Source organism: Podarcis vaucheri, assembly GCF_965113315.1.
Source record: "Podarcis vaucheri genome assembly, chromosome: 16".
Taxonomy (NCBI): Eukaryota; Metazoa; Chordata; class Lepidosauria; order Squamata; family Lacertidae; genus Podarcis; species Podarcis vaucheri.
Genome location: NC_138754.1, coordinates 23,622,353 through 23,649,032, shown reverse-complemented (window position 1 = coordinate 23,649,032; position 26,680 = coordinate 23,622,353). Strand labels below are relative to the sequence as shown.

The window sequence follows — 26,680 nt, the reverse complement described above, 5'->3', positions numbered from 1 at the left end:
TAACATACCTGTATGTCATTAAGGTAGAGGCACAAAGAGTAACTTGGGGATCTGTTCAACTGTGACTTGCAGCCATGGATTGCATCCAGACTTGGGCTCATACACTCCTTTCCATATCCTCATGGCTCTTAAAAATTAAGAACTGAAGAGAGTTGAATGCACACACTTGAATGCAGTGTTTTGTGACAAAGGCTGTTTGTTTCTCAAATTTCTACTTTTATTTACTGCAATCTTTGCCAACTTACTTCAGAATAAGCAATACCTTTTTTATTGTATCAGAACTGTCTCTCTCCCCACTAACTTCTTTATTCCAGGATAGTGCATGGCATCTCTTCTGCCTTCCTTCTTACAGTCTTCCTTTCAGAACTGGGTGTTTGTCATAAACCAAGGAAGTATTCAGAGAAGCTGCTCCAGTGCTATAAGACCCAGCTTTGTCTTCACTGTCCACAGGGCACATGTCTTGGTGACACCATCTGTAAGAGTTGCAGCAAAGCCCTTTGTGTACAACTGATTTAAACTGGAAATCTGGTTTTAAACTTTAAACCCATCAATGATTCTCCAACTGCATTAAGCAGAGGTGGTGAACCCTTGGCCCTCCAGGTGTTGCTGAGCTACATCTCCCATCATCAAGGCTGATGGGAGTTCTAGTTCAACAACTTATGGCGGGCCATTGATTTCCCAACTGGCTAAAGGTTTGCAGGAAACTGCCCTGATGTATGTGGGAAACTAAATACTATCTCTTTGCCATAAGCATCAACATTTATTATTTATATTTAGTGATGAGATTTGAGACCATCTGCTCTGCCACCTATTTTCTGGAGCCTAATGATCACAAGGCACGTGTGGTCCCTTTAGAAAACCAAACAGTACAGGGCAGCCTGCTGGATAGATTTGACTGACCACTCTGAAATGCTTATGTGAGAGTTGACCACCTTCCCACCAATATCACACAGCTCTGTCCTCTCACTATGTCCCTCTCTCGCTTCCCTACATGCATACAGCCTGGCTCTCTAGAGCCGTATGAGAGGTTGTCCAATTTAAACTGTTTCTCTTCAGCCTTGACAGCTGCACTGACTTTCAGCATTCCAGGACTGTCCCCCTTTCTTAAGCAGTTAAAAATATGAATATGTCTGTACCATCTCAGAAATTGCTTTGGAGGATGGACTAAGCTTATTTAATACCTCTGAGCAGTATAGATGTCTGTGGCTGATGCATTCGGCCTGGCAGCATATTCCAGCAGGAGAACTCCTATGTAAAGCAAATATATAGGTGGTTAACATTACTGAGCTATCGTCCAAGTAACATTCTGCTACAGCAGGGAGGGGAAACCTCAGGTTAAGGGGTCAAATATGGCCCTCAAGCACCACTTAACCTGGCCCTTAAGACTCTCCATACACCAACCCCTCACCACCCTTCTGTCATATCCTATTTGCCTGTTTAGGCTGGCTGGAGTATTCCCTTGAGCTCTAATAATGCTGCTTGCTGGAGGACAGGGGTGCATAGAAGCTACTCTATTGCAAAAGGTAAAATTTACATTTATTTCTCCACCACTTTGGGTTTGGGCATTACTCATCACAGGTCTGTGGTCCCTGAAATGTTTCCCTGAATGGTATGCAACCCTCTAACTGAAAAAAGTTCCCCATGCCTGTGCCAGAGACCTGCCAGTCATATGTGAGTCATTCTGGCCCATGGTGGGCCTTTGTGGCATACAGACTAGTCTGTGAATTTCCCCCCACCCCCGTATACACCTAATGCCACTAAAGTAACAGCAGTCCAAAGATCTAGTGCCATCTCTTTCCCACCCCTGCCCGGTGTTTTGTCTTTGCCAAATTTAATTCCAGAGGCAAAAACTGAAAAATGGGATTTAAACTAGAAGGTAGTGAATATAACGTTTCCAGATGGGTGCATGCCTGAGGAAGTACGGTAGTCAATAGATCAGGTAGTCACAGGTGGTGGAACAGATAATGGCAGTGATTGGGAGCAACAAGGAAAGGTGACCTGGCCATTGGCTTCTCTGAAATTATACTGATCACTGGCAGCCTGCTTGCTTAAAAAGACAGTGGTTCACAAGGACAGGAGATTGTGCATCCATCATCTTCTGAAGAATTCCGAGACATGTTCTTAGGAACAATTGCCTCAATGAAAATAAACTATTCCATCTTGATGTGCTGGCTTTCCAAGAAATTCAGTTCTGTGCTAGTAACTTAAATCTTTTTGATGTCCGCTGATTTGGTGCTGCCCTCTTGTGTACTGCTATGTGCCATATGATGTTAGTTGTACTGAGGGAGCCAGACTCTCCTTTGTATCAGGAACTAGAACACATTTTGTGCCTGTCAAAAATCCTCTTTTGATTGTCAAGGTATTAGAAACAGCTGTTTTTCAATTATGGATTTCTTCTCCCTATCCCAAAGTAAATTCATTGCATCTTTTACATTAAGACATTTTACACCTGCCTGAGATGAGTCACTTGCTACGTGGCTGTGCATCCAGTCAAAAAAATACCACTTTTTAATCATTGGTCATAGACTTGCAGTGCAGAGTTGGGTTGGAAGATCACCCAGAAATGCCCGGTGATCATAAGCTTCAGCCTACTTCAGTGGAATTCTACATCATTCTGTAGTAAGCTGGCAAAGTGATTATTAACAGCATTTTCATTACCTCCATAGATCCGTGCCAGAGCATAGGCAAAGTCTCTTGCAGACAGCTGCATCCCGGCTTCCCCCTTTAAGCTTATTTTCTGAGTGAACTGTTTGAGTTTGTGGAGAGAATTTTGAACTATTTGCACAGAAAGTTCCAGTTCAGTAACGCTAAGCGCCACCTTCAACTTGGTCTGCAAGGAAATCAAACATATGGTAATCAGTGTTTCTTGAAACAGCCAGTTCTGCTGTCCAATCTAAACCATCTTTTCAGCTGTTAGTAAATCTGAACAAAAGTTTACATTTTTCCCCAGACAACTATGTTGATCTGAACAAGAAAAAGCCTTAGGGTACCTTAAAGGATTTACAGTTGTTAGTATGACATAATGTTTTAAGAACTTGAGTCCACTTTATCACATGTGTAAGTGTTATCACATAGTGCAATTGGGAGGGTCATCCAGCTATTGTCAGACTACCTATCATTCCTTAATAGTGCTCATGTCAGCTAGGTGATGGAGACTCCAAATCCCATGTTGCAGCTTCCCAATCACATCTGGAGGGTCATCCCCCCCCCCCCGTCATAGAATAAAATGTTTGATTGTTTTATTGCTTGCTTGCTGCCCTGGGCTCCTTTGGGTGGAAGGATAGAATTTAAATTTAACAAAATCACACACACACACACACACACACACACACACACACCCTATATACCCAGTCAATGATTATGCTCTGGAGGTGAGGGCCTTCTGCAGATGCCATCTTAGTAGGAGGTTCATTCCACACATTGTAACAATATGGCCTTTAGGGTTCTGGCACCTGCCCTTTGGAATCTGCTCCCTTTGAACATTATGTGCCAATTCTGTTGCCTTTTTGGTACCTGCTGAAGACCTTCCTCTTTCAACAAGCCTTTTAAGTGGATATATTTCCCAGTGCATCTGTACTGGAATGGTTTTTAAGATGTTTGATTGTTTTATTGCTTGCTTGCCTGCTGCCCTGGGCTCCTTTGGGTGGAAGGATAGAATATAAATTTAACAAAATCACACACACACACACACACACACACACACACACACACACACACACAACATCAGCCCCTGCCAGCACAACTCTGTTGGCCATGGCTGTTGGGAATTGCAGTCAAAACCATTAGGAAGGCACCAGGTTGGAAGGTAGGCATAGTTTAGGATTACATTTGTAGCAGTGACATTAACAATAATGTGTCCTTGTTGAGGAATGCTCACCTGGGCAGTAGAGAAAAATGCATCCAGCACTTTTCCTTGGCTCTTGACTAGGGAGCGCAGAACATCCAGAGAGAGGATATTGGTTGTTCCTTCCCAGATAGTTAGCACCTGTCAGGGAGTCAGAGAAAAGTGGGACAGCAAACAAAATGACAAGGGAAGCCAAAATCTAAGACGTTGAGGGAAAGTTGAGATGTTAGACTAGTAATGGATGGAAGAGTAAGAGCAACTGCATGTCACTCCAGATGAAATATCGCTCCTGAAATCTCTGCAATATATCAATCTCTGCAATATATCAATCTCTGCCAATCTGTCACCCTCCAGATGTTTTGGACTACAACTCCCACCAGCTCTAGCATTCTATGGCTGTGCTGGCTGGGAGTGCTAAGAATTGTGGTCCAAAACAACTGGAGGGCACCAAGATGGCAAAGACTGAAGAAAATAAACGTAGAAAGCTGAAAAACAAATTGCCCTTTCTGGTCACAAAATACAGCACGGTCAGCATGGTTTTGAGTTCGAAAATGGGTAGCAGAGGATGCTGAGCTCTTTCCTGACAGCTGCTTTCTACCATCTGTGATGTTCCCATCCAGACTATATTAACAAGCAGGGGAATAGCATGGGGCGGGGGGGGGGGGTAAACCTGCGGAAAGAAAGTTAAAGTAAAGTAATTTTCCACTGTCCTGACCCTGGAGCGGGGTGTCAGATTTGATGATTGAAGCTCATTGACCAGAAACAAATGTTTTGACAGATAGTTAAAAGGAGGCAAATATTGTGATTCCATTTTTTCCTTTCGTCTTTTAAAAGAACAAATATGGACAAAATATCTTAAAGAAGAAACTCTGTTGCCATTGTTTCCAAGGAAAAGGACAATCTGAAGTTTTTCCCCCTAGAGGGGAACTATGAAATTGTAACTAAATCCTGGGAATTTGCGGCTGTTACTGATTACAACTGTGGAAAAGGATTCTGTGACCTTGTAAGACAATGCCTTCTGAAGCACTGTTGGGTGCTTTCTGTAAAATAAGTGCCCTATTGGATCAGTTAAGTCAGGAGATGGACTTTATGACTAATGCGGCCAGAAACTTTGAACAAGTAGTGGGAAATCATATGGAGCCCACCAAGGAACCAAAACAGGAGCGTGCCATGACAGAACAACTGAAAGAAGAGGACCTTGCTGAATCTGGGACGCCAGGGATGAAGGGACTTTTGGCCCAGCAGGAAAATGAGCTTTTGGATCTTATAAATGAACTTGGAAAAAACCAGATTTGGAAAGATAAAGTTTGGATTGAACTGGAAATGGGGGGTTGGATTGACCCTCCTTTGCAGGGATGGTTGGACTTTCCGAGCCTGGTAATGGGCCACCAGAGGTTTGGAGTTGTTGGAACTCTCAATTTTGGAGGAAATTTGAAATATGTTACTAAACATCACATGAAGCTTAGTCTGGACTGTGAGAAAAGGGCTGATTTGCTGAAAAGGGTCAAAAACACTATTAAGCTGGAGTTCCCGCGAGTGAAAGGAAAATATGAAGAAGAGCTGCGAAAGGGACATGGAAGAGATTTAAAGGCCTCGGACATAAGAGCACCAGGTTAATGTGCCAGACTAATGGGTCAAAAGAAAGACTGACAATCCCGGGGGGAGGGGACGCTGGAAGAAGATTGGATTGCTTTTATTTTATTGTATCTTTTTTATATTATTGCTACTATAAATGTTTTATGAATTTTGGGAAAATGTTGAGATGAAATTACTTGGGTCTTGTAAAAATGTCTAAAGAATTTGGCAAAAGGATAATGGTTATGAGAAGTTGGTAAAAAAGATCAAAGTTTCAAGCTCTAAGGTTGTCGTTATAGGACAAGATGATAAGAGAGTAAGGTAACGTAATGATAAAATATTATGAATTATGGAAAGGATTTGCTGTTACAATTATTAATTAAGATACAAGAGATGGGAGGAGGAGGAGGTAATGGAAAGAAGGTAACGGAAATTTGAAAGTGATGGTTTTATTTTCTCTTTTTCTTTTTGTGTTTTTGTTTTTTTCCTCTTTTGTAATGTTTTTTTCTGTGTAATTCAAAAATTTTTGTGTTTCAATAAATATTATTATTTAAAAAAGCATGGGGCGGGGGGGGGGGAGGAGAGCAGCAGGCGCATGATTTTTAGGGGGTGTGAGCCACACAGAGATTCCTTTCCCACCTGCCTGCTGCTGGGGGTCTCTCAGCCCTGGAGCCTGGCCTGGCTTGACAGCTGTGTCCCCAGCCCCCTTGGTGAATGTCTGCCTGGCCAGCGTCAGGGTGGGATGGGGATTTGCCAGCCAAGGGCCATGTCGGTCAGCCAGGCTTCTGCCTGCATGGGTGGGCAGGGATGAGCTGGTGGGCAGGGATGATTCTGGTGGGCAGGGATGAGCTAGCACGCAGGCTCCGTGAACCCTCCATGCCCCATGTACGTACACTTAGCAGTGTTGGCAGTGAGGGAAAGCCTGGCATGGTGGCTTTTCTGGGCCCTGCATGTCCGGCCCCCGCCCAGTGCACACTCTCCCCCGGCCACCCAAAAAGAACAGAAGACCGCTGTTAACAAGTGAGAGTGGAATGGTGACACGTGCCCCCAGCCCTTCTCTGATGAAATGCAGTCTCCCGGATGTGCTTTGCAATGGAGAAGGGATTGTCAGGACTTCATTTCATGTGTCTGCAGTGTATCGTGTGGTCTGATCTTAACCTGGCCTATATCTAATTTGTAAACAAATATTTTGGGGGTATTGCTTGATCTAGGGCAGGGTGGGCACTGCCCTCCAACTAATATTTTTGAATGCCCCTCCCAAATGTAGCCTGTTTGTGTTTGCATAACTATTCCTTGATAGTGCTCTTTGTAGCTGAGAACTGGTCCATCTTTCACAATCTGCCAGCTGTGTTCATTTGTTACAGCAGACAGAGGGTTGGGGCATCTCAGGAGACTTCTATCGGCTTACTATAAATATTCATCTTTGAAGAAATAACATTGGCACTAAGGGATTGTATCTAACTCATGATTAACACCTGCCGTTAAATTGAAGTCCCTGGTATTTGGCGCGTAAATTACAAGCTGTAGGGACACAGTTTGAAGCTGCTCTTTCTAAGACATTCTCTATCAACAGCTGGTGCATTCCTAATCCTGGAGAAACAGATGCAGAGAGTACATTTTTGAACTGCAGAACTTTTACCTGAAAGAAGAGTGAAAATAACTAATTCTATTGTGAGCTTAGACCACTGTGACAAGCAATGTCTAAGCTCCTGGAGACTACAAATAATGGAGCCACCACCAGGATTCTGAAGCCAGTTTTTGTCCCCTGCTCTACCTCAACAGCACTGCTATAGGATATAGGCTGCTGAAAGAAGGAGAAGCTAAGAAAAATGCCTTTTTTGCAGGGTGTGGGTGTGTGGCTTAATACCTGGACATCCCGTAAAATTCCTGCCAGGCCTGTATCTTCCATGTAGCCCTGGCCTCCAAAACACTCCAGCCCTTCTGAGGTAACCGCAACAGCCTGCAACAAAGACATGTGGTATGTGCACATTCCCATTAACCTTGAACACCCAGAGATCTGCTCCTGGTCTCCGCCCATCTCTGACAACTTCATATACACCTAAAGCGCATTACAGACCTGTCAGCGGACTGGGGTGTGGGGAGGTGAAATGTGGCACATTTGTACTATCCCACTTTGCACTGTCTAGAATCTGGGGATGGGAAAGGCTTGTTGAAAAGAGGATCAAGGCTAAGGGAGCACCCTAGGGCAGAAGCCTATCCAGGAAAACATCTGAGTAGCTATCATTCCAATATGTTTATAATAGTTCAATTTCTTGAATACGCTTACCTTGGCAGGGGGTTACTATTTCACAACCACTTGGCCATTAAACAATTACCAAGTTTTGTTCTTTCCTTTCCTTTCCTCCCCCACAATTAGCACCTGGCTCCTCTGTGAATCCTCCCTTTTTGCTTCAGAGCCCAATATGTAACTAAACCATGAAACCAAATTCTAGGCCTTGAAACACTACTTGTTTCCCAGTGTAAAGTTTGGCAACAGGCGTCAGCAGCCTAAGCATGTGCTGGTCTTGTTCAGTGTCCTTCTTGGTTTCTTCCAGTCCAAGCAATTTCCCTATCTCCATCATCAGCAGGAATGCTCCTCGAGCTTGTACCTGCAGGAGCAAGACAGCATGGGATCATTAGGGATCATTGGGGCAGGGTTGAGGAGCACACAATGTTCTTACAACAAGTATCACTTGGCTGCAGAAACAAGGATTTCATAATGTGCAAGGGCGGTAGCTGAGTGGCAGAACACCTGGTTGGCATGCAGAAAGTCCCAGGATTAATCCCTGGAATATCCAGGTAGGGCTGGAAGTGTTCCCTGCCTGAAACACTGGAAAGCCAGTGCCAGTTAATGTAGACAATAATGAACTAGATAGAAAACGATGTCTTACTCAGTTTAAGACAGATTCCTATGTCTTAAGGATTTTAGCTTAGTGGTAGAGCATTTCCTAACATGCATTAGGTCCCAAGTCTGATGCCAGACATATCCAGCTAGGGCTGCCTGAAATCCTGGTTCAGTGCCTGATATATCCAGGTTCCCTACCTGAAATCCTGGAGAGCCACTGCCACCACCTCTGGTCACTTCTTTTTGCACTCCCACTGGTAAGCTCCCACCCCACCTTGAGACAGAGAAAAACTACAGGCATTTTGCTTTTCTAAGGGAGCTGCTGGATCCAACAGAATTTATCTGAGATCTGAAAAGCTCATGGAGCTGAAAGAGGCTGTGAGAAAGAACCTCACTTCCAACTTCCTCCTTCGGCTCTATGGGCTTTTCAAGGGAGAAAGAAGAAACCACCTTCACCTCACGACCAAGAGGAAGGTGAATGTGGAGTGGAGTCTCATGTGCTTCATAGGTGGCAGGGGAAGCCCTCAAGGGTCAAGGTCAAACAAAACCAGCACCTCTGAATGCTCACCTCCATTCGAGCCAAAGTCTGCATGTGCAAAGGGTGAGCCTTCAGGGGTTTTCCAAAGGCTTCCCTCTTGGTGGCATAATCCCTTGCCAGGGTGATCACTCTGGAGATGGAAGGCAATTTTTAGCTAATTAAATGCAAAGGTCACATGTGAGAAGACATGCCCTAAGGTCGCAAAGGCCACAGCTGTTGAGAGGAGTGACTAACCTGTGGCCTTCCAGATGTTGCTGGACTACAACTTGCACCAGCCCCAGCCAGCATGGCAAATGGTCAGAAATTATGGGAGCTGTAGTCTAACAACATCTGGAGTGTCTCAGGTTCCTCATTCTTCTTCTGTGTAGACTTCTGATTGAGGTAGCTAATTATAGCCCACAAGCAGTGGTTTTATTTGAGAGATAGTAAGTTACCATCTGCACCATACACTGCAAGTACATGTTTCTCCCAAAGGAATCCTGAGAACTGTAGTTTACTACCACAATTTGGAAACCAGGAGTTTCTTAACAGCATTTTCACAGCAAACCTCATTTTACTTTAATGCTTATTCAGACAGCAGCATGATTCAAAGAGCCATAATTAATCCCAAGGGCCCAGTAGGTCTTAGGGAAGAGGACATGAATTACCTTCTCATGTACGCAACTGCACAAATGACATTGTGGATCCTAGTGATGGTCAGCATGTTTGCAATGGAAGCCACACCCCGGCCCTCTGCAGAGATCTGGAAGCATGAAGCAGAAAAAGCTAGAATAAGGTTAGTTAGCTGGTCTGTATTGCAATTTAGTAAAAAGGGAATCTATTTGCTTTCTCTCATGTTCTCCCTGGGGCATAAAAGCCTATAATACCCTTTCCGCCTGCCCGTAACTCCTAAGCAGAGCAGTGGGAACTCTGCACAAATTCTTCAGTCAAGAAATACGTACACACAGCACAGTTGCATAGATACATATCTAGCCATTAGGAAGGGAAGAGCAGCTCATAGGGTATAAACAACAGGAATGGGGTGAGGGGGCAGCTCAGTAAGCAAAACAAACCTGAAACATGCTAACAAACGATTGATGTAATTCTTTGGTAAGGATCTGCATAACAGAAGCTGAAAGGGCATGAAGGCCAAGGAACGAATTTTCAAGGATGCCAGTGGTGGATGGGACCAAAGGCAAAAGTGATCATGGGCAATAATCTACTTTCAACACACACACCTCTTTATTCTCCATCCAGACAAAGGCCATTATTGGAGTTCAAGGACACATTTCACACTGGCTCGAAAGGGGGAAAAAAAACCCTTGGGGTATAAAGTAGGGCCAGTAGGGTGTGTGTGTTGGGATTCGCATGATACTGGATAAGTCTGCAGGCTTCAACAGGATGATGCAATACTCTGCTGGGTCAGAGTGACTCAGCAGGAGTGTGATTAGTGTAATTGGCTATCACCTGTTTTAAAAAGGAAAGTCTGTTTAACAGGGGGTGTGGTGGTGGTTGTGCTGTAGTGTGGAGGTGCCGTGGTGGAGAGTATTCGTTTGTAAGCACTCTGTATGGACTGTTTCTTTTGAAAATGCCTGTATAAAGCTCACATTAAAAAGGACTGCACTGAAAAACCTGGAACTCTTAGTGTTACGCTGAAAATGCCGCATGGAATACGCGACAGTGTGGCCTGAGAAGTTTTAAGGCCCAGATAGAGAGACCTGGAGCACTGCATTTGGCCTCCAGGTCTGAGGTTCCCCATCTGTGAGGAGATTGTAAGGTAGAGGCCACAGAGTGCATTGGCCTGCTCTTAGTCTTCCTCTGAGTACCATAGTACTCCAGAAGGCATTGTTTAACAGTTTGATGCTGTTTCTTTTTCCTAGTAACTTGGTTTTCCTAAGGAGGCGGAAATTCTCATCCATGCTGCTTTGGCTGTTAGATGTCTGCTTCTGCACCTGCATGGCAGCTCCATGCATGGGCAAAATCCACAGAGAGCTGCCCTGCTCCAGAGCACCTTGCTTTCATTTGTCTCATACCAGGGAAGTAGAAACTGAGCTTTGCAGGAAGTTTTCCTCCACACCTTTTTCTTTTTGCTCACCTTGAGTGACTTGGCTCCATTTAGGAGGAGCTCTGCGGTCGGCAGTTGCCTTGTGCCCAGCTTGTCTTTCAGCCGTTGTATCTCAATCCCATTCAGCTTCCCTTCCTCATCGCGCATCTTCAGGTAGAACAGAGACAGACCTTTGGAGCCCTGCAGCCGAGAATGCAAAGGTGAGAAACACTGACTGGTAACAAGGAGAATGGAGCTAGAATGAATACATTGTGCAATACATTAGTGCAGCAATGGGAAACCTCCAGTCTGTGAACCAAATTAGGCCAGGCAAGGGTTCTCTTTAGCCTGTGAAGCTGTTTTCTGCAAACCAAGCCCACCTGATCCTCACTTGACATCGTATGTGAAATGAGGATGTGGCAGGTAAAGACATGGCTGTAAGGGAACAATCAGGATCCTTAAAGTGTACTACGCTGGATAGTTTCTTGGCAAACAAGGTTTGCTGTCAGTGCTGATCAGCTGTTCGGTGATGATACAAGCTCTGCAGGGATTGGCTGTGCTACAGAGTTCTCAGAGCTTCTTAGTGCAGCTGATTCCTGCCCAAAGGGGGTCTTGCTATATGCGCTGATCAGCTGATTAACACAGCAAGGTCCAATGGATCATGTGATGTCAGGTGAGGGGCAGGTAAGTGGCCCCAACGCCTGTCAAAATGGCCAGTGAAGGACCCTGTTTTTCACCCCACTTCCACATTACTGATTACTGCTTGTGAGCTGGTCCTTCAGTTTCCCCAGTTAGGAATCTGACCTGCTGTATTTGTCCATCAGCAGTCATGCTCCTTGCCAGTGTCAAAGTTATATCTGAATCGGTGGCCGAAGTAAACCATTTCAAGCCATGGAGACTGTAGCTGCCATCAGGGAGTTCCAGGGCTACTGTCTCTGTGCCACTAGCTGCAAGAAAAGAACACCCAGTCTTAGCTGCTGCTGATCTTCACAAATAACCAGCACTGGCTTCAAGCTGAAGAAAAAGCAACATTATCATTCAGCAGTGTAGCGAAAAAAGAAGTTGGCACCTCAGTAACTTTGGGAAAAGGTCATGGCACCTGCTTCATATGCAGAAGTTCCCAGGATCAAACCCCAGCATTTCTAGGTAGGGCTGGCAAAGACTCCTGCCCCAAACCCTGGACAAAAGCTGCCAGTCTGTGTAGATAATACTGACTCTGTATAAGGCAGCTTCCTATGTTCCTAAGGTGAAACTTAAGCAATAGGAAAACTTAAGCAGCTACAATGTTCGCAATCCATAGGATTGGTTATATATTACCTACGCACCAGCAATGTTGCCATGGTGATTACTATGGGCCTGGCCTATGTGACATAATAATAATAATAATAATAATAATAATAATAATAAGTAAAGGTAAAGGTACCCCTGCCCGTACGGGCCAGTCTTGACAGACTCTAGGGTTGTGCGCTCATCTCACTATAGAGGCCGGGAGCCAGCGCCGTCCGCAGACACTTCCGGGTCACATGGCCAGTGTGACATCGCTGCTCTGGCGAGCCTGCACCAGCGCAGCACACGGAACGCCGTTTACCTTCCCGCTATAAAGCGGTACCTATTTATCTACTTGCACTTTTAAGGGTGCTTTCGAACTGCTAGGTGGGCAGGAGCTAGGACCGAACGACAGGAGCTCACCCCGCCGTGGGGATTCGAACTGCCGACCATACGATCGGCAAGTCCTAGGCACTGTGGTTTTACCCACAGCGCCACCCGCGTCCCTATAATAATAATAATAATAATTTATTATTCATACCCCGCCCATCAGGCTGGGTTTCCCCAGAAGCCTGCGGATAGATCTGAGTTCAAGTTTCACAGAATCACATAAAAAAGCATTAGAAACTATCAAATTTTATTCATAAAGTCATGGTGGTCCTGTGAGTTAATTGAATTTTTAAACTGAGACTGCACATGCTTAGAGTATTATCTTTCTTATTACCAGGTTGGTAAACTGTTTTTCATTTGTTCATTCCCCCCCCCCCCCTTTAGAAATGTGGAAGCAGTTAAAAGCATGGAATGGAAGAGGTGTTGGGGTGGTGGGAGAAATGTTAATTGTGCATTTCTCAACAGACGTTATACACATGGCCATCTTAATGACCTCTATCCATGCCTCAACAAACCATTAGGCTGATGGTGTAACATTATCTAACTGCACCACTACTCATTTCTTAAGGCATTTTGTATTGCACTCTGTGTCAGACTTCCCACTTTAGGGTACACTTACCAACATCAGAGCCCCCTCTGCGTTCAGTCATCCACTGGCCAGAAGTCCAGAATTTGGCAGGGTCACGTGATGTCAAGTGGATAAAAACTTCTTTGAGGGGTTTGGGGATACCCAAGGACTGTTGGGAGTTGAAGGAAACAGACGGAAGAAAGAACAACAAACAGGATTTCCTCTCCTGGTTCCTTCCACAGCAGCCCAAAGCTCCTTTGTCCTGTCATTTGTTGCTCCTCCTCCTTTTTTCCTCTGCATGCTTTGGGAGACCAGGTGGGAGGAGAGCTGGTCTCAGCAGAAGGGGGAGACTCCCTGAATTCTTCAGCAGCCTGCCTCATTTCTGTCTCCTGGCCCCATTCCTCTGACACCTCTGAGGCTCGGCTGCCTTCCGCCACAGCCTCTTCCTGCTCACTAAACCCTGTTGCTCATTCAGCTTTCAACACTTTCCTCTGACCCTGCATCACTGTCCTACCACAAATGCCCTGGCTCTGAGCCTTCTTTGCCTGGTGGTTCCCTTGCTGGTGCCTCCCACCACTCCTCTGCATCCAACCAGTCCATGACAGTCTGGCTAGAGCTGGGTGAGCTGCAAAGTCAGGCAAGGGAACTTTCCCACAGAGGTCTTACACCAAAAACTCCAGATAGTCAGGGTTAGACTTTGGTCTATTAAATATCAGTGGCACCCTGTGCAAGGCTAAAATTTGGAGCCCCACCCCCGGCCTTTGCCTTCAATTCTGCTCTGTTCACAATGGTGCCCTGTAGGCTCAGAGCCCAGTGTGGTGGAACCAGTTGCGCGGCCAAAGATCTGCATCTGAGATAATGAGATAATGACCAAAAGGTTTTTCAGCAGAGCTGGCTGATATGCATCATTTTGGATCTAAGCAGAGCCAGGATGCCACATATGCACCAGTTTTGCTAACTCCCAATCTGGCCTTATTAGGGAAGGCCTTGGGGAACTGAGGAATATGTCTTATATAGACCATTAGCCTAGCTCAGTACGAGTCTAGCAGCTCTCCAAGGTTTGTAAATAATAGTGTTGTGCATAGGGGTTTTGTTTTTTGTTAAGGGGAACTTATGGGGAGGGCGTTTTGCTTTGGTAGCAGCATTCCAGAAATTAACCTCCAACTTAGTCTAATTCAGAGCAATGCAATATAGTGATCTACCTGCTGAGCACTGACTTGTGATCTCACCTCTATTACTTTTGCTGCTCCATCAGTCATGGCCAGAGGAGCTGAAAAAATACCAGAAGAAGGTGCGAAAAGGTACAGTTTGGCAATCTGATGAACGCGGCTGTGAAGGAGAAACAAAGCCTTGCTGAATTTAGAAATGCCAAGAGAAAAATATATTTGCTATAGAGAGATCTCAGCTGGATTATAGCTACACAAGAACACAAGAAGAGCTTGGCACTCTGTTCTCATAGCGGCCAACTAGATGCCTCAATGAGAAGCTCACAAGCAGAACATGAGTACGACAGCAGTCTTCCCACTTCCAGTTCACAGCAAATGGGGTTCAGAGGCATACTGCCTTCAACAGTGGAGGCAGAACATAGCCATCGTAGCTACTAGCCATTGATAGTAGCCTTACATGAATTTGCCTTGCTGTCTTGTAAAGCCATCCAAATCGGTGGCCAATCATTACATGCTGTGGGAGTTCTACTGTGGGAGTTCTTTCATCTAGAAAAGTGCCACTATCCCCACTGTAGGGACATTTCATTTTGAATGGCACTGGAGGTATATGGACATGTTCGCCGCCCTGAAGGGTGGCCAACTGAGTCTGAAGGGGTCAACTAAATTTGTACCTCCAGTTAGAGTATCTCCTCTCATAAGCCTCAGCAATCAGCCCCTCCTCAGCAGAGATCTCCTTCATCCTCTTCCAGGCTGGGCAGGTGATAATTTCATCCACACGCCGCCCCCAGGCATCAAACTGCTTAAGTTGTGGAGGGTTTATCTCACACTCGCGTCCCAGGAGATCAATTTCATCCTTCAGTCGAGCCCCAAACTGTTCAAGGTCCAAACTTACGGCAGCAAACACCTGCAAAGTAAAAGAATGTGGGCAGATGGACAAGTATGTATGTATGTATCTTATGTATAAATAAAAAATAAAATGAAAAAATAAAAACAAAGCATCACAGCAAGCAGAACATAAAACAAAGTATTGGGCTCCCTGTTTGACCTCACCTGTCTCTTGTACTGATCATAACTGAGTATTATGTACTGCTGCTATTTGAAATGTGCTTATGTTATAAAGAATCAACCCCACTGCCTGTACTTTTGGACTTTCCTCCAAAACATGGCTTGGGAGACTGTCTTGCACTTAAAAAAATTACTACTTAATAACTGCACATACATAATGACCCATACATAGTTCACTTTTCACCTGCTTCAACTAGTGAGGTTTGTTTTTAACTGTGGACAGCTACTTGGAAACAGGGCAAACTGCTGGCTTCTTGCATAACTCTTAAGCAAAGAACAAACACCCATTTGATTTTTAAATCAGTGGAGGGCAAGATACTTTGCTGTAACTTAAGGGAAGAGCATCTGCTTTGCAGACAAAAGGTCCCTAGTTCAATCCCCAATGGTGGCTCCAGGTAGGGCTGGAAAAGGTTCCCTGTCCAAACCCCTGGAGAGCTGTTGCCAGTCAAATATAGACAATACTGAGCTAGATAGGCCAATTGGTTTGATTCAGTGGAAGGTACCTTCCTATGTAGGGTCAAGTAACACACGTGAGAGAACAGAACCTTTAGCAACATGCAAAAGATAGTGGTGGCTTGTGCAGTGGTCCTTGGTATAGGAATAGGAATTTTACTAACCTGTCTCTATTTCCATTTGTGAAATATTGGAGGGTATTCAAGAACAACTTTGGAATTCAGTGTAGGCTGCTACATTTGGATGAATGGGGTGCTGCCCTAAGAGTTTCAGTCTTGCTTTTTTAAAAATCAGAGGAAGTAATCAAATCCATGTAAATTATGTGTGCAAACGAGCTGAGATTCTTGCATTGTAGGGGGTTGGATGAGATTACCCTTGGAGTCCCTTCTAATTATACAATTCTAGGAGTCTCTAGATGTCACAGAACATTTTGTGTGTGCATGTGCATGCATTAAATATATATCTGTGTGTCTGTGTATATAATATGATATATAAAATACAGACCTCAGTGGGTAGCTGTGATTTCAAGTAATCCTGAAGAAAAGTATCTTCCAGGTATGGATTTCCAATCCTAGGCTGTTCTTGACAAAAGACCCCAATTTCTTTCCTGGCAAAAAGCTCCCTTGGGTGCTGTGAGGAGCATTTTTGATCCATGGGCTTATTAACGGAAAAATCTGAGGGCTCCCTTGGACAAAAACAAAGACACCAACCAGGATAACTTGGAGCAAAACAGCAGCCTATAGGCTTGGCCTTTATTGGATACTGTCGCCACAGGACTCGCACCAGCAACAAGATGGAGCAAAATGGAAGCCCAGAACAAAAGAAGACACTAACTTTTATTAGTTACTAATCCCCCAAACTACACCCTGAAGACTACATCACAGCTACATCACAAAAAGGAGGGGTTGAGGGAGGAGTTGTGGTGGTAACCTGAGTGTCCTGTCACCTGGCTGGTTCCTCCTTTCCCCCCCTCCCCATGAGGACTTTCCACGTGACAAAGGGGAGCTTGCAGTTTCCTGCCCCCAGAGGGAAGAGCTGATCATTGTCCTTTGTTCCAGTCCGTGCTGAATCCACTCCCATATGCAAGTTCTTTGTGATCTTGATGGTCGTCTGTCTAGGACCATCAGGGTTGGCATAGCAACTGGGCAGGGCTCCTGTGTATGTGCTGGTATGCTCAAGGGATTATGGCTGGCCTTGTATCAAACCTTCCCCATTTTGGAGTCCTTCCTTCATGGAGTAAAATAAAAGTGGAACAGTGCAGATCCGATGTATGGTTGATTTTCTATGAATTTATAACAGAAGCGTAACGTAATGTTGTGTGTGTGTGTGTGTGTGTGTGTGTGTGTGAAGTTTGTACAAACTGAATTTTTTTTTGGGGGGGGGGTGTTCCTGCGACAGGCTCCACTTACTGATTCCAGCCTTTGGAAAACGCGATTCGCCTCTTGCCCCAAGCTTTGCACTTTTGATTACCTGCTTGCCCTAAGCTTTGCAACCAAAGGTATGGCTGGGGTTTGCATAAAAAGAAAAGAAAAACGAATCTCTTTCCCTTGCGCAAGCAGCCGGCAGGATGAGGTTGGCGAGCAACGCCGAAAGGAGACCTTGCAAAGCACCGATCTGAAGGTTTCCCCAACTTCGGCAAAAGGAGGAGGAAAAGGAAACAGCGGAGCAGATTCCCTCTCTCCACCCGATTCACCTTCATTTGCACGAAAATAGGAAGCTCCCTTCTACAACTAAGTCAGCCCATTGGTACTGTATTGTCAACAAGCCCTGGCAGGTATCGCTCTCCTCGCCCTTGCCTGGAGATAGGTGCTTTTTAGCCACTGAACCCGGATTCATGCTTCAATATGAAACCAACAACATGACTACAGAGGTTCAGGAAAGGAGGCTCCAGTAAAGGAGGAATACGAAACAGGGATTACGACGCCTCCTGCCTAAACCAGTTTAGAAGCAGAGGCATGGCTGGAGGCGGGAACTGGGACTTATAACAAAACAAAGGACCCCTTTCCCTTGCGCAAGTAGCCGGCAGGGCGAGCCTGAACGGGACCTTGGAAAGGGCTGGCACCTATGGAAGGTTTCGGGGCAAGATTGGAGGAGGAGGAGGAAGCAGCGGAGCTGGCGCAGCAGATTCCCTCCCTCCACCCGAGCCAACTTTATTTGCAAGATAATAGGAAGCTGCCCCTTGGTCCATCGAGCTCAGTATTGTCCACAAACCCTGGCAGCAATCGCTCTCCAGGTTTTCAGGCAGCGAGTCTCTCCCAGCCCAGCCTTTGGAGATAGATGCTTTGAGGCACTGAACCCGGATTAATGCTTTAATATGAAACTAAACGGCCAGAGATTTTCCCTCAGACGGAGGTTTTTTCCCCCTCAGGTGAAATAGAATCCTACCCGTTTCCCGCCTAAATTCAGCGCCCGCCTGAGGAGAGCGTCGGAGTCGACCGTTGAATTTAGGCGGGAAGCAGGCAGGATTCTATTCGACCTGAAGGGAAGCTCCGTCTCAGGGAATTTCTGTCTCAGGGAAATTGTGGCTTTTCCTTCCGCCGTCGCAAAACTCCCCCAGATATATAGGGAAGGAGGGAAACAAATGTCCCCAGTACTTGCCCCAAGTTCGAGATAGCCTACAGCCTAATTAGAGGTCTGGAGAGGCTCAGTTTCTTCTCAGTTTGAAAATAGCCCTCCTCTGATCTGATCCTCAAGGGAAATGCGCTCTGCGCTTGCTCAGGGACACTTCAGCTGCCCTTCACGCGTTCCAGGGGTCGCTTAGTATTCATTTTTTAAATTTATAACCTTGCCCTTCATTGCAAATGAGCCCAGGGAGGCAAAGACTTCTGTAATAAAACAATACAATTAACGACTAAACAAACAAAAAAAGAACTTCCAAAAGCAGTTAAAAAACCTCTGGGGAGAAATTCACCTGCTCTCACAGCTAAACAGGGATTGTGTCCAACTTAAGTCCTGCTCAGGGTAAACCCGTGGGATTTTATTGATTTAAATGAGTCACACCCACTAACTTATTGTATGGTACATGCAGTGTATGTATAATTGTTGGAAACCACTTGGATATTGTTATGAGTATATACACATTTATTAAAAATAAATAACCCTCAGGGGTCAGCAAACTTTATCAGCAGGGGGCCAGTCCACTGTCCCTCAGACTTTGTGGGGGGCTGGACTATATTTTTTGGGGGGGAAATGCCCCACAAATAACCCAGAGATGCATTTTAAATGAAAGCACACATTCTATTAATGTAAAAACACGCCGATTCCCGGACTGTCTGCGGGCCAGATCCGGCCCCTGGGTCTTAGTTTGCCTACCCATGCACTGGATAAACAGGAAAGTTTTGAATTACTTTTAAAGGTTGCAGACAGACGCACCTCACTAGGGAGGGCATCATGGGCATAACCGGGGGGCAGCTGTTCCCCCCTCAAAAAATCAGTACAAATCAATACAAATATGAGGTTCTATCCCCCACTAACAAAAGTTTGCATCCCCTAACAAAAGCCTGCTCCTCAAGAACAATCCTGGCTACACCCATGGAGGGCAATCCTTGGTTTACTGAGGAGCTCCGGAAAATGAAGCGGCATCTCAGACGGCTAGAGCAAGTAAAGAAACGGACTCGTGACGGAGCCTCAAGAACATCTTATAGGACGCTTATGAAAGCCTGTCAGATGGCTATGAAAGCTGCTAAGAAATCCTACTTTGCAGCTTCCATTGCATCCGCTAGCTCTCGCCCGGCACAACTTTTTAGAATAATTAGGTCAATAACGTCCTTAGGAGGACAACCAAATTTAAGCACAAATAAGACCCGCAGCTGTGAGGCATTCGCGAGCTTTTTTGCGGAGAAAGTCCTGTTGCTCCACCGTGACCTCCCTGCCAATTTAGATACAGTGACTGAACTGGAGGCCCCTCAACTGACTTCAGGTCCAGTGTTGGACCATTTCGATCGAATACTCCCTGCTGATGTGGATAGATTCCTCCAAGTTGGTAGGCCCACCACCTGCCTCCTTGATCCGTGCCCGTCTTGGCTGATTAGGGAGTGTCCAGATGTTGCGCGGACCCCCCTGGTTGAAATTATCAATTTGACCCTTGACACGGGGACATTCCCAGGGGAACTGAAGGAAGCAGTGGTATGTCCACTCTTAAAGAAAACTTCATTAGATCCCTTAGACCTATCCAATTACCGCCCAGTTTCAAATCTTCCATAACTGGGTAAGGTAATTGAGAGAGCAGTTGCTGAACAGCTTGGTAGGTTTCTGAAGGAAACATCGGCTTTATATCCATTTCAGTCCGGTTTCCGTCCTGGTTTTGGGACCGAGACGGCTCTGGTTGCCCTAACAGATGATCTCCGTAGACAACTGGATCGAGGCGGGTCAGGACTGGTGATCCTTTTAGATTTGTCAGCAGCCTTTGACATGGTCGATCTTGATCTTCAGGACCACCGCCTTGCAGACGTGGGGATACAGGGCATAGCCCATAACTGGCTGTGCTCTTTTATCTCTGGTCGGGGACAGAGGGTGGCACTAGGGAGGAAATGTTGTCACGCCACTCCTTGGTGTGTGGAGTGCTGCAGGGCGTAATTCTCTCCCTGATGCTTTTTAACATCTTTATGCGCCCCCTTGCCCAGATTATCCGGAGCTTTGGGCTGGGCTGTCACCAATATGCTGATCACACTCAGCTCTATCTGCTGATGGATGGCCACACCGACTCAGCCCCAAACACACTGACCAGATGCTTGGAAGCTGTGGCTGGATGTTTTCATGGGAACCGATTGAAACTAAATCCTTTGAAGACAGAGGTCCTATGGCTGGGTCGGGATGGCATGGGGATGAGGGACCAACTCCCTTCTCTTGCGGGGGCCCAATTAGTGCCATTGCCTTCCATTAAGAGTTTGGGTGTAATCCTTGACACCTCCCTTTCCATGGAGTGTGGGGAAGAGCATCATCTCTCCCCTGCCTTAGGAATTTATCAAGAGTTCTCACCCACATTCATACCTAAGGTTTTGAGTGGTGGCAAAAAATATGAGACCTGAACTTCTGACATGGCTGAGTGTTTTATCACGAGTGGCCAGAGGTTCTTGCTGTGAACATAAAAATTTTGCTTGTGTAATATCTTTCTTGAACAGCATTCATTTAACTTCTGTCAGGAACTGAATGATCTCGGTGCCAGCAGCTGTATGGTCCCCCAATCATAGAATGGTAGAATTGTAGAGTTGGAAGGGATCCCAATGGTAATCTAGTCCAACCCCCTGCAATGCAGGAATCTTTTTGCCCAACCTGGGCTGGGGCTCAAACCTGGAGCACTATACAATTCTTTATAATATAATTATATATTGGCAATTCCTCCCAAAAATGCCCAAAGTTGCAAACATCAAAACATTAAAGCAATGCAATTTAAAATAAATTTTTAAAAAACACATATAAAATAATTAAATGCAAAACATTTTAAAGCTGTCACTAAAGCCTAATTTCAAGATTGCCATGGCCAGCATCTTTTAATCCATCAAATGCCTTGGGTAACCAGGAATGTATTTCAGGGGAAAGTTAAAGTCAGTAATGAGGAAGACAGGTGCATCTCACCCAAGAGGGCAATTCTGCGACTGGGGAACCACCACTGAGAAGGCCCTGTCATGGGTCAGCACCAGCCAGGTGGCAGTTGGGTATAGCTCTGCCAACAAGGCCTCCCTTACCAATGAAGCACCGCAGCCTTTTTTAGTGGCTTTGCTTGTCTCAAACTTTCTCACTAACTTGTTTTGTTTCCAGTCAAGCAGCAGCACCAATAGGCTCCATGCCCCCCCCCCACGTTCTTTTAGAAAAATATTCCTGGGCTTACTCTGTCAGTTTAGCACCTGGCCTGGGCTCTTCCTTTTACACTGCATTTTCTGCTTTGAGCAAATGTTTAAAAAACCTCATTGACAGAGGTCCTCTGCTTTGTGCTGAAGTCTGTTAAAACAGGAGCTTTGGAGAATGTTGGAAATGTCCCATTCAATTTCTTCATCTTCTTGCTGTGTCAAGACTTCTTAGCTGAGAAGGCTTCCAAAGAACAAGTAGGAGCCGATTTTGAGATTTGATCCATCTTGAGACAGTGTGTGCCATGTCCATTTCCTCAATAGTTAAATTGTGTTTCCCAGTCTGATTTCTGTGGCACGCTTTATATTAAAATCAGAGGCATGTGCCTCATATCTCCCCACCACCACAACCCCCCCCCCAACCACCATCACCACCACCAACAAAAAACCCAAACCAGTTTATTTTCTACAATAAGAAATGATGTTTCTCAGTGGAGGCCATGGACTGTGTTTCTGCACGTGTCACTGTTCTTGCCATGCCTACCGACTGGAGGAAGGTGGGTCCGAAGAAAGATACCATGCAGAGATGCAGCAGGGACAGCCTCTTCCATTGCTGGACCATTGTTGGGCTCGCAGGGGCCGTTTAACTTCATTTCTCACAGCACACTAACATTTTTTATTTAAAACAGCTGTATATTACCATCTCTCAGGCTAGCAGGAAAAGACAGTGGTCTCACCTTGCCATTTCTGGGGGAAAACCCACAAATCCTCTGATTTAGTCACCCCTCTGAGCTTTTTCTCCCCTCCTTGCAGGGACCCTGACCGTGTTGATCAGACTTGGTGAGCATTTGGAACAGCCTCTGTTGTCTGCTTGCATTTCTCCAATAACCTCTTCAAACTAACCTTTGACTCCCTCCCCTGCACTCCTCTTGCCCATAGAAAATTCTACAGATAGTCTCTCTTTTACACAATGTCCAGGAGTTTCTCTTGAAAGGAAATATTTAGTCTTCTTTTCGCAGCTAGGTTGGGCTGTGAACCATCACCCTTTCGGAATCTTCACTGTGAGGGCTGAAAGACAGTGTTGCTGTAGTTCCCTTGAGCTGCAGCTGGCTCACTTCTGGCTTATGTAGGAGTTGACTGGCTTGCCAGTCTTCAAGGCTCGATTCTAGTTAACTTCTTTTTGGGAAGCAACAGCCAGGAGCAGACGGAGACATAGCTGAAGTGTTCCATTGCACTGAAGATAGGCACAAAAGAAATTTGTGGCTCGGTTACAGGCTCTTTTCACCCCTCCAGATCACCATTTCTGGGCTGGCATCATAGCAGACATCACCATCCCGTGGTGCTCTGACCCACTGCAGCTTGCAGGGGGGAAAGAACTTAACCCTCTTCTACCCAAGCTGCTCTTTGGCAACTAGTCCAAAGACTCTCCCCCCCCTTTAACCTTTTTCTGCAAGCACCAACTTAAGACATGTACTGTTGTGGAAACTGCATTCCTGAGTTGCAAATTTACTGTAATTTCTTCTCTTCCTGTTTCTGACTGAAGGAATTGTGGGAATGTCTTTTGCTCCAGCTGCTGTAACCAGCTGCTACAGCAGCTTACATCCCAGTAGCCCCAGCCTTGACCTCGAACTGGACAAACCTATTGCTGCCACCTCAAACTGAGGCTCCAGCGTGGAAGGAAAGCTGGGAAGAGACAGCACCACCTCTCCCTGCTAAGCAGATACACACATTTCTCTGCTGACTGAAGCTGGTAGGACTGGAGAGAAGCCTTGCACTCTGGAGTCGGGAGGAGAGATGCTCAGAGGGACAGGATGCCGGGCCTGTACTAGTGGAGCAGAAACCCCTCCTTTCCAGCTGTTCCTCCCAGTGTCATTTTCATCCACCTCATGTAAATTTGGTGTGGATTTTGCTGGAAGACGACGAAAAGAGGGTCTGGATTCTTCCCCGCTGGCATTTCTGTTGCCCTGCTGTCGGAACTGTGCTGCAGACGGATAATTCTACCTTGCTGTGAGAGGAAGGGAAATCGGTCCAGAGACCTTGTGACTACCTTGTAGCGTCAGTGCTTATGCTTTCTTTTTCCCCAGTCACTCCTGTTACTTCCCAACAGCAACCTGCTGTTTGGGAAGTTGTTGCTGCTAGAAGAAATGGGAGCTGCCTTCTCCAAAAAAAAAACCTCTCTCCCTCTCTGTTCTTAGAGTGGGCTTAGTTATCCTTGCTGCACGAAAGGGCAGGCGCAGGGGGGGGGGCAGCAGAATGGGTTGCAGATCTCCACGTTGGGCAGTCCTTTGCCGATGTTGGCAGACCTGTGGCTCAAGGTAGGCAATGCCTGGACCACTTTGGCTAAACAAAGTGTACGCTTGTTTGAGGGAAGTGAGAGGAAAAGGGGATTGGACAGACCATTCCTGTTTACACAGAAGGCAGAGCTGCTTCGCTGCACTGGGAAGGCTGCATGCAAAGTCAAATAATACTGTTGGCCAGGCTCCCCCTCTCACAAGGAGAACCCCAAAGTAAATGGGGGGTGGCTTTGATTTGTACGGGGTTTTTCTGCACAGGAGAGTCAGTGAAAACTGGCTTGCCAAGGCCGCCAAACTAGGGCATTTTAACAACTGCCCCCCCCAAATATGTATGTAAAGATACAACTCATCTAAAACGAAAATGTGCCCCTTACATTAAAATCACTTTTCTACTGCTGTGCTATGAATAGTCTTGAGTCCTCCTATTTCTATTTTAATATCGTCTTGCCAACCCAACCCTGCCAACAAAAAACACTTATAGGTTTTGGTTGGTGGGTGTGAAAATACATTTTTTTCTGCAATTCATTTGCTAGGAGAAGCTGAAGCAGCTTCTGCCTAAATATTCCACCAAGTAGTGACGTGCCTCTATATTCCTCTGCCCCAGCCTGTAGAATTTGACTACTGAACATGTTTCCCTTATCACACGGCTGCCACCACTTGAAACTGCCTCAGCTTGAGATGTCTTCCTCATGGCACAAGTTTGTAGGCAGCACTGATCTCCCTGTGGCTCTTACACATTGTGGGCAACTGTACCCAAGCCAGCAACTGTGGGGAATGTGTGGCACTGCCAGTAAAGCCCTCCAACCACACCAAGGGGGGCTGTGTATTAATAGCATGGAGGAAGAAGAGAGACTCCAGCAGCAGTGGTGTAATAAGCAAACCAATCTTCCGAAGAGATTGCAAAGTTAGAAGTAACCTATTGCCAAGATAGGGCAATGCCTTCTAAAGTGAAGTTTTCGAGTGTACTGGAATACCCAATAGAAGAAAGCCCTGTCACTTTTCTTTCTTTCCATGTTCTCTGTGAAAAGGTGTGTGTGTTGATTACAACACAGTCATACAAGGGAAGCATTTGGGAATGAAAATCAAGTCTTTCCAAGAGGCATAGGAAGAGACTTTGCACCTTTAAAGGCAGCTTGGGGATGTATGTAGCTTCTTTGTACTCCCCCTTTCTTCCAGCTGGGAGAACGGGCAATACAAAGTCTGGCTCTGATTTGGCTTTTGGATTTTTAATATAAAATTAAATGTTATGGGAGTATGCAGCAAAGATGCATAGCACTCTTTTTTTAAGAGGTGGGAGTTGCAATGGAGAAATGGAGTTTATCAGTACTTATCCATTAAAATGGGTGAATAGAGAGATGATTTTTGAAGGAAAAGCATAATTGTGTTGCGCACTGTGGCAGTGTGGTTTTAATGGTACAAATAGATGGTGAAAACAAGGTCTAATATTCTGCAGTTCACCATATAAATTTCCCAGTTTACCATATAAATCTGCTACCAATTTCTTTCTCCTTACTCCCTTTAAGCAGCCCGGCTAAGTATTCCACAATAAAACTAGAGCTCTTCCTAGCACTTTTCTTTCATCTGATCTGTTTTGGCAAGAATCTCCATGTTTATAGCCTTCTCTGTCATCCCCTCTGAGAGCTCCATCACACTCTCTGGAAAGACGTGCCTGTGTAAACCATTTTGCAAGTGGGTGAGACTTGATATGAACATTTGGTCTGTAATCTTTGGTCTGTGTGCTGAGGCTACTTGGAGCTGCCACTCCTTGGATTCCTTTGTGGTTCATTAGGAGCAGCTAACACCCATCTGGCTGGATAAATTGGCTTTCGATGTAATTAATTCCATGGATTTTCTTCTGAAACCACCTACAGCTTTTGGTGTTGCAGCCTAAGTGCTTGCAAATTGGAAAGGTTCCTAGGGCTTAAATGGGGTCTCTTTGGTTTGCAGCAGTTATATGGGCAAAGACAGAGCCTTCAGAACTTACTAGTTGGGATGCATACACACACACACACTGCTTTGTAACCTATATCATTTAGCCCTGTTACTATCTTTGTGTGTGTTTCTTGACAAGTGTACATAAAATGTAACTGGGAGCTAAGCAAGTGTCCGATGGAGGAGCCACATTCCAAACCTTTTGACACAATGCCACTGTCCTTACAGGTCAGGTTTGGTTTGTATTCCATAATGAGCTAGAAGTTGATTATGCTGAGTGGTTGTCACGGGAATTGGGGTTGCTTGTGTGTAAACCTCTAGCTGTTCCAAACTGCTTAGGGGCGATTGTGTCTTTCCCTGACTGAGCAGCTTGGGTGCTGCTGCTCAGTCGCTCGACGAATCCGTGAGTGGGCGTCTCCTAAATTTCCTCCAGCATAAGAATTCCTTAACGGACAACCTTCGCCTCGCCTCTCTGCGCGTAACCCTTCTGCGCAGAGTGGGCGTGCCTACTGGTGCTCCTCCATCCTCCTCGCTGACTTCACTCCCAGAGTCTCGGAGCCTCTCCTCTGAGATGCTTTCTCCCTCTCCCATCTTCCTGGTGTCACCTGGACATTCTTCCCAGATGACGTTCTCTCTCTACCCTTACTTGTTCCCTCTCCTGCAGAGTCTGGAAGACTCGCCTCCCCCCTCTGCTCCGATGTCAGTCCCCTGACAGTGGTCATAACATACCTGTATGCCATTAAGGTAGAGGCACAAAGAGTAACTTGGGGATCTGTTCAACTGTGACTTGCAGCCATGGATTGCATCCAGACTTGGGCTCATACACTCCTTTCCATATCCTCATGGCTGTTAAAAATTAAGAACTGAAAAGAGTTGAATGCACACACTTGAATGCAGTGTTTTGTGACAAAGGCTGTTTGTTTCTCAAATTTCTTCTT

At 45.7% G+C, this 26,680-nt stretch overlaps 3 protein-coding genes and 1 long non-coding RNA gene across 10 annotated transcripts in view; 3 read left to right on the top strand and 1 right to left on the bottom strand.

The window, feature by feature from the left end:
• Window positions 1–23,917, top strand: part of MTMR3 (myotubularin related protein 3) — a 79,455-nt gene extending 55,538 nt beyond the window's left edge. For both annotated transcript variants that reach the window (XM_082203039.1, XM_082203048.1), the window contains one exon: window positions 23,060–23,917. In XM_082203039.1, coding sequence (XP_082059165.1) covers window positions 23,060–23,126 — 67 coding nt within the window. In that variant the 3' untranslated portion in view covers window positions 23,127–23,917. The remainder of the gene's footprint in view (window positions 1–23,059) is intronic.
• LOC309521031 (acyl-CoA dehydrogenase family member 11-like) lies at window positions 196–26,680 on the bottom strand. Of its 2 annotated transcripts, none has more exons than XM_082203223.1 (14): window positions 26,472–26,680; window positions 14,887–15,119; window positions 14,279–14,378; window positions 13,101–13,218; window positions 11,630–11,772; window positions 10,877–11,026; window positions 9,450–9,544; window positions 8,833–8,932; window positions 7,888–8,028; window positions 7,287–7,379; window positions 3,878–3,985; window positions 2,659–2,830; window positions 1,182–1,248; window positions 196–473 (listed from the first exon to the last, which is right to left on the bottom strand). In XM_082203223.1, exons 1-14 carry the CDS (start codon window positions 26,562–26,564, stop codon window positions 347–349), a joined length of 1,740 nt encoding a protein of 579 aa, XP_082059349.1. In that variant the 5' UTR covers window positions 26,565–26,680; the 3' UTR covers window positions 196–346. The 2 variants fall into 2 exon arrangements, with proteins under 2 accessions (XP_082059349.1, XP_082059348.1); XM_082203222.1 differs by lacking the exon at window positions 26,472–26,680 and adding an exon at window positions 16,238–16,390.
• On the top strand, window positions 3,985–6,934 carry LOC309521171. The gene is made up of 3 exons (XR_014214516.1): window positions 3,985–4,508; window positions 6,005–6,693; window positions 6,812–6,934. It is a non-coding gene; the product is annotated as an uncharacterized lncRNA (long non-coding RNA).
• The window catches only part of HORMAD2 (HORMA domain containing 2), a 236,046-nt gene continuing 226,780 nt past the window's right edge, over window positions 17,415–26,680 (top strand). Inside the window, exon 1 of one of the 5 annotated variants that reach the window (XM_082203299.1) lies at window positions 17,415–17,479. The gene's annotated coding sequence lies outside the window, so the exon portion shown is untranslated. Of the gene's footprint in view, window positions 17,480–17,513; window positions 17,805–18,235; window positions 18,494–26,680 lie in introns of those variants that run through there. The other 4 variants (XM_082203300.1, XM_082203295.1, XM_082203291.1 and 1 more) reach the window with 4 other exon arrangements.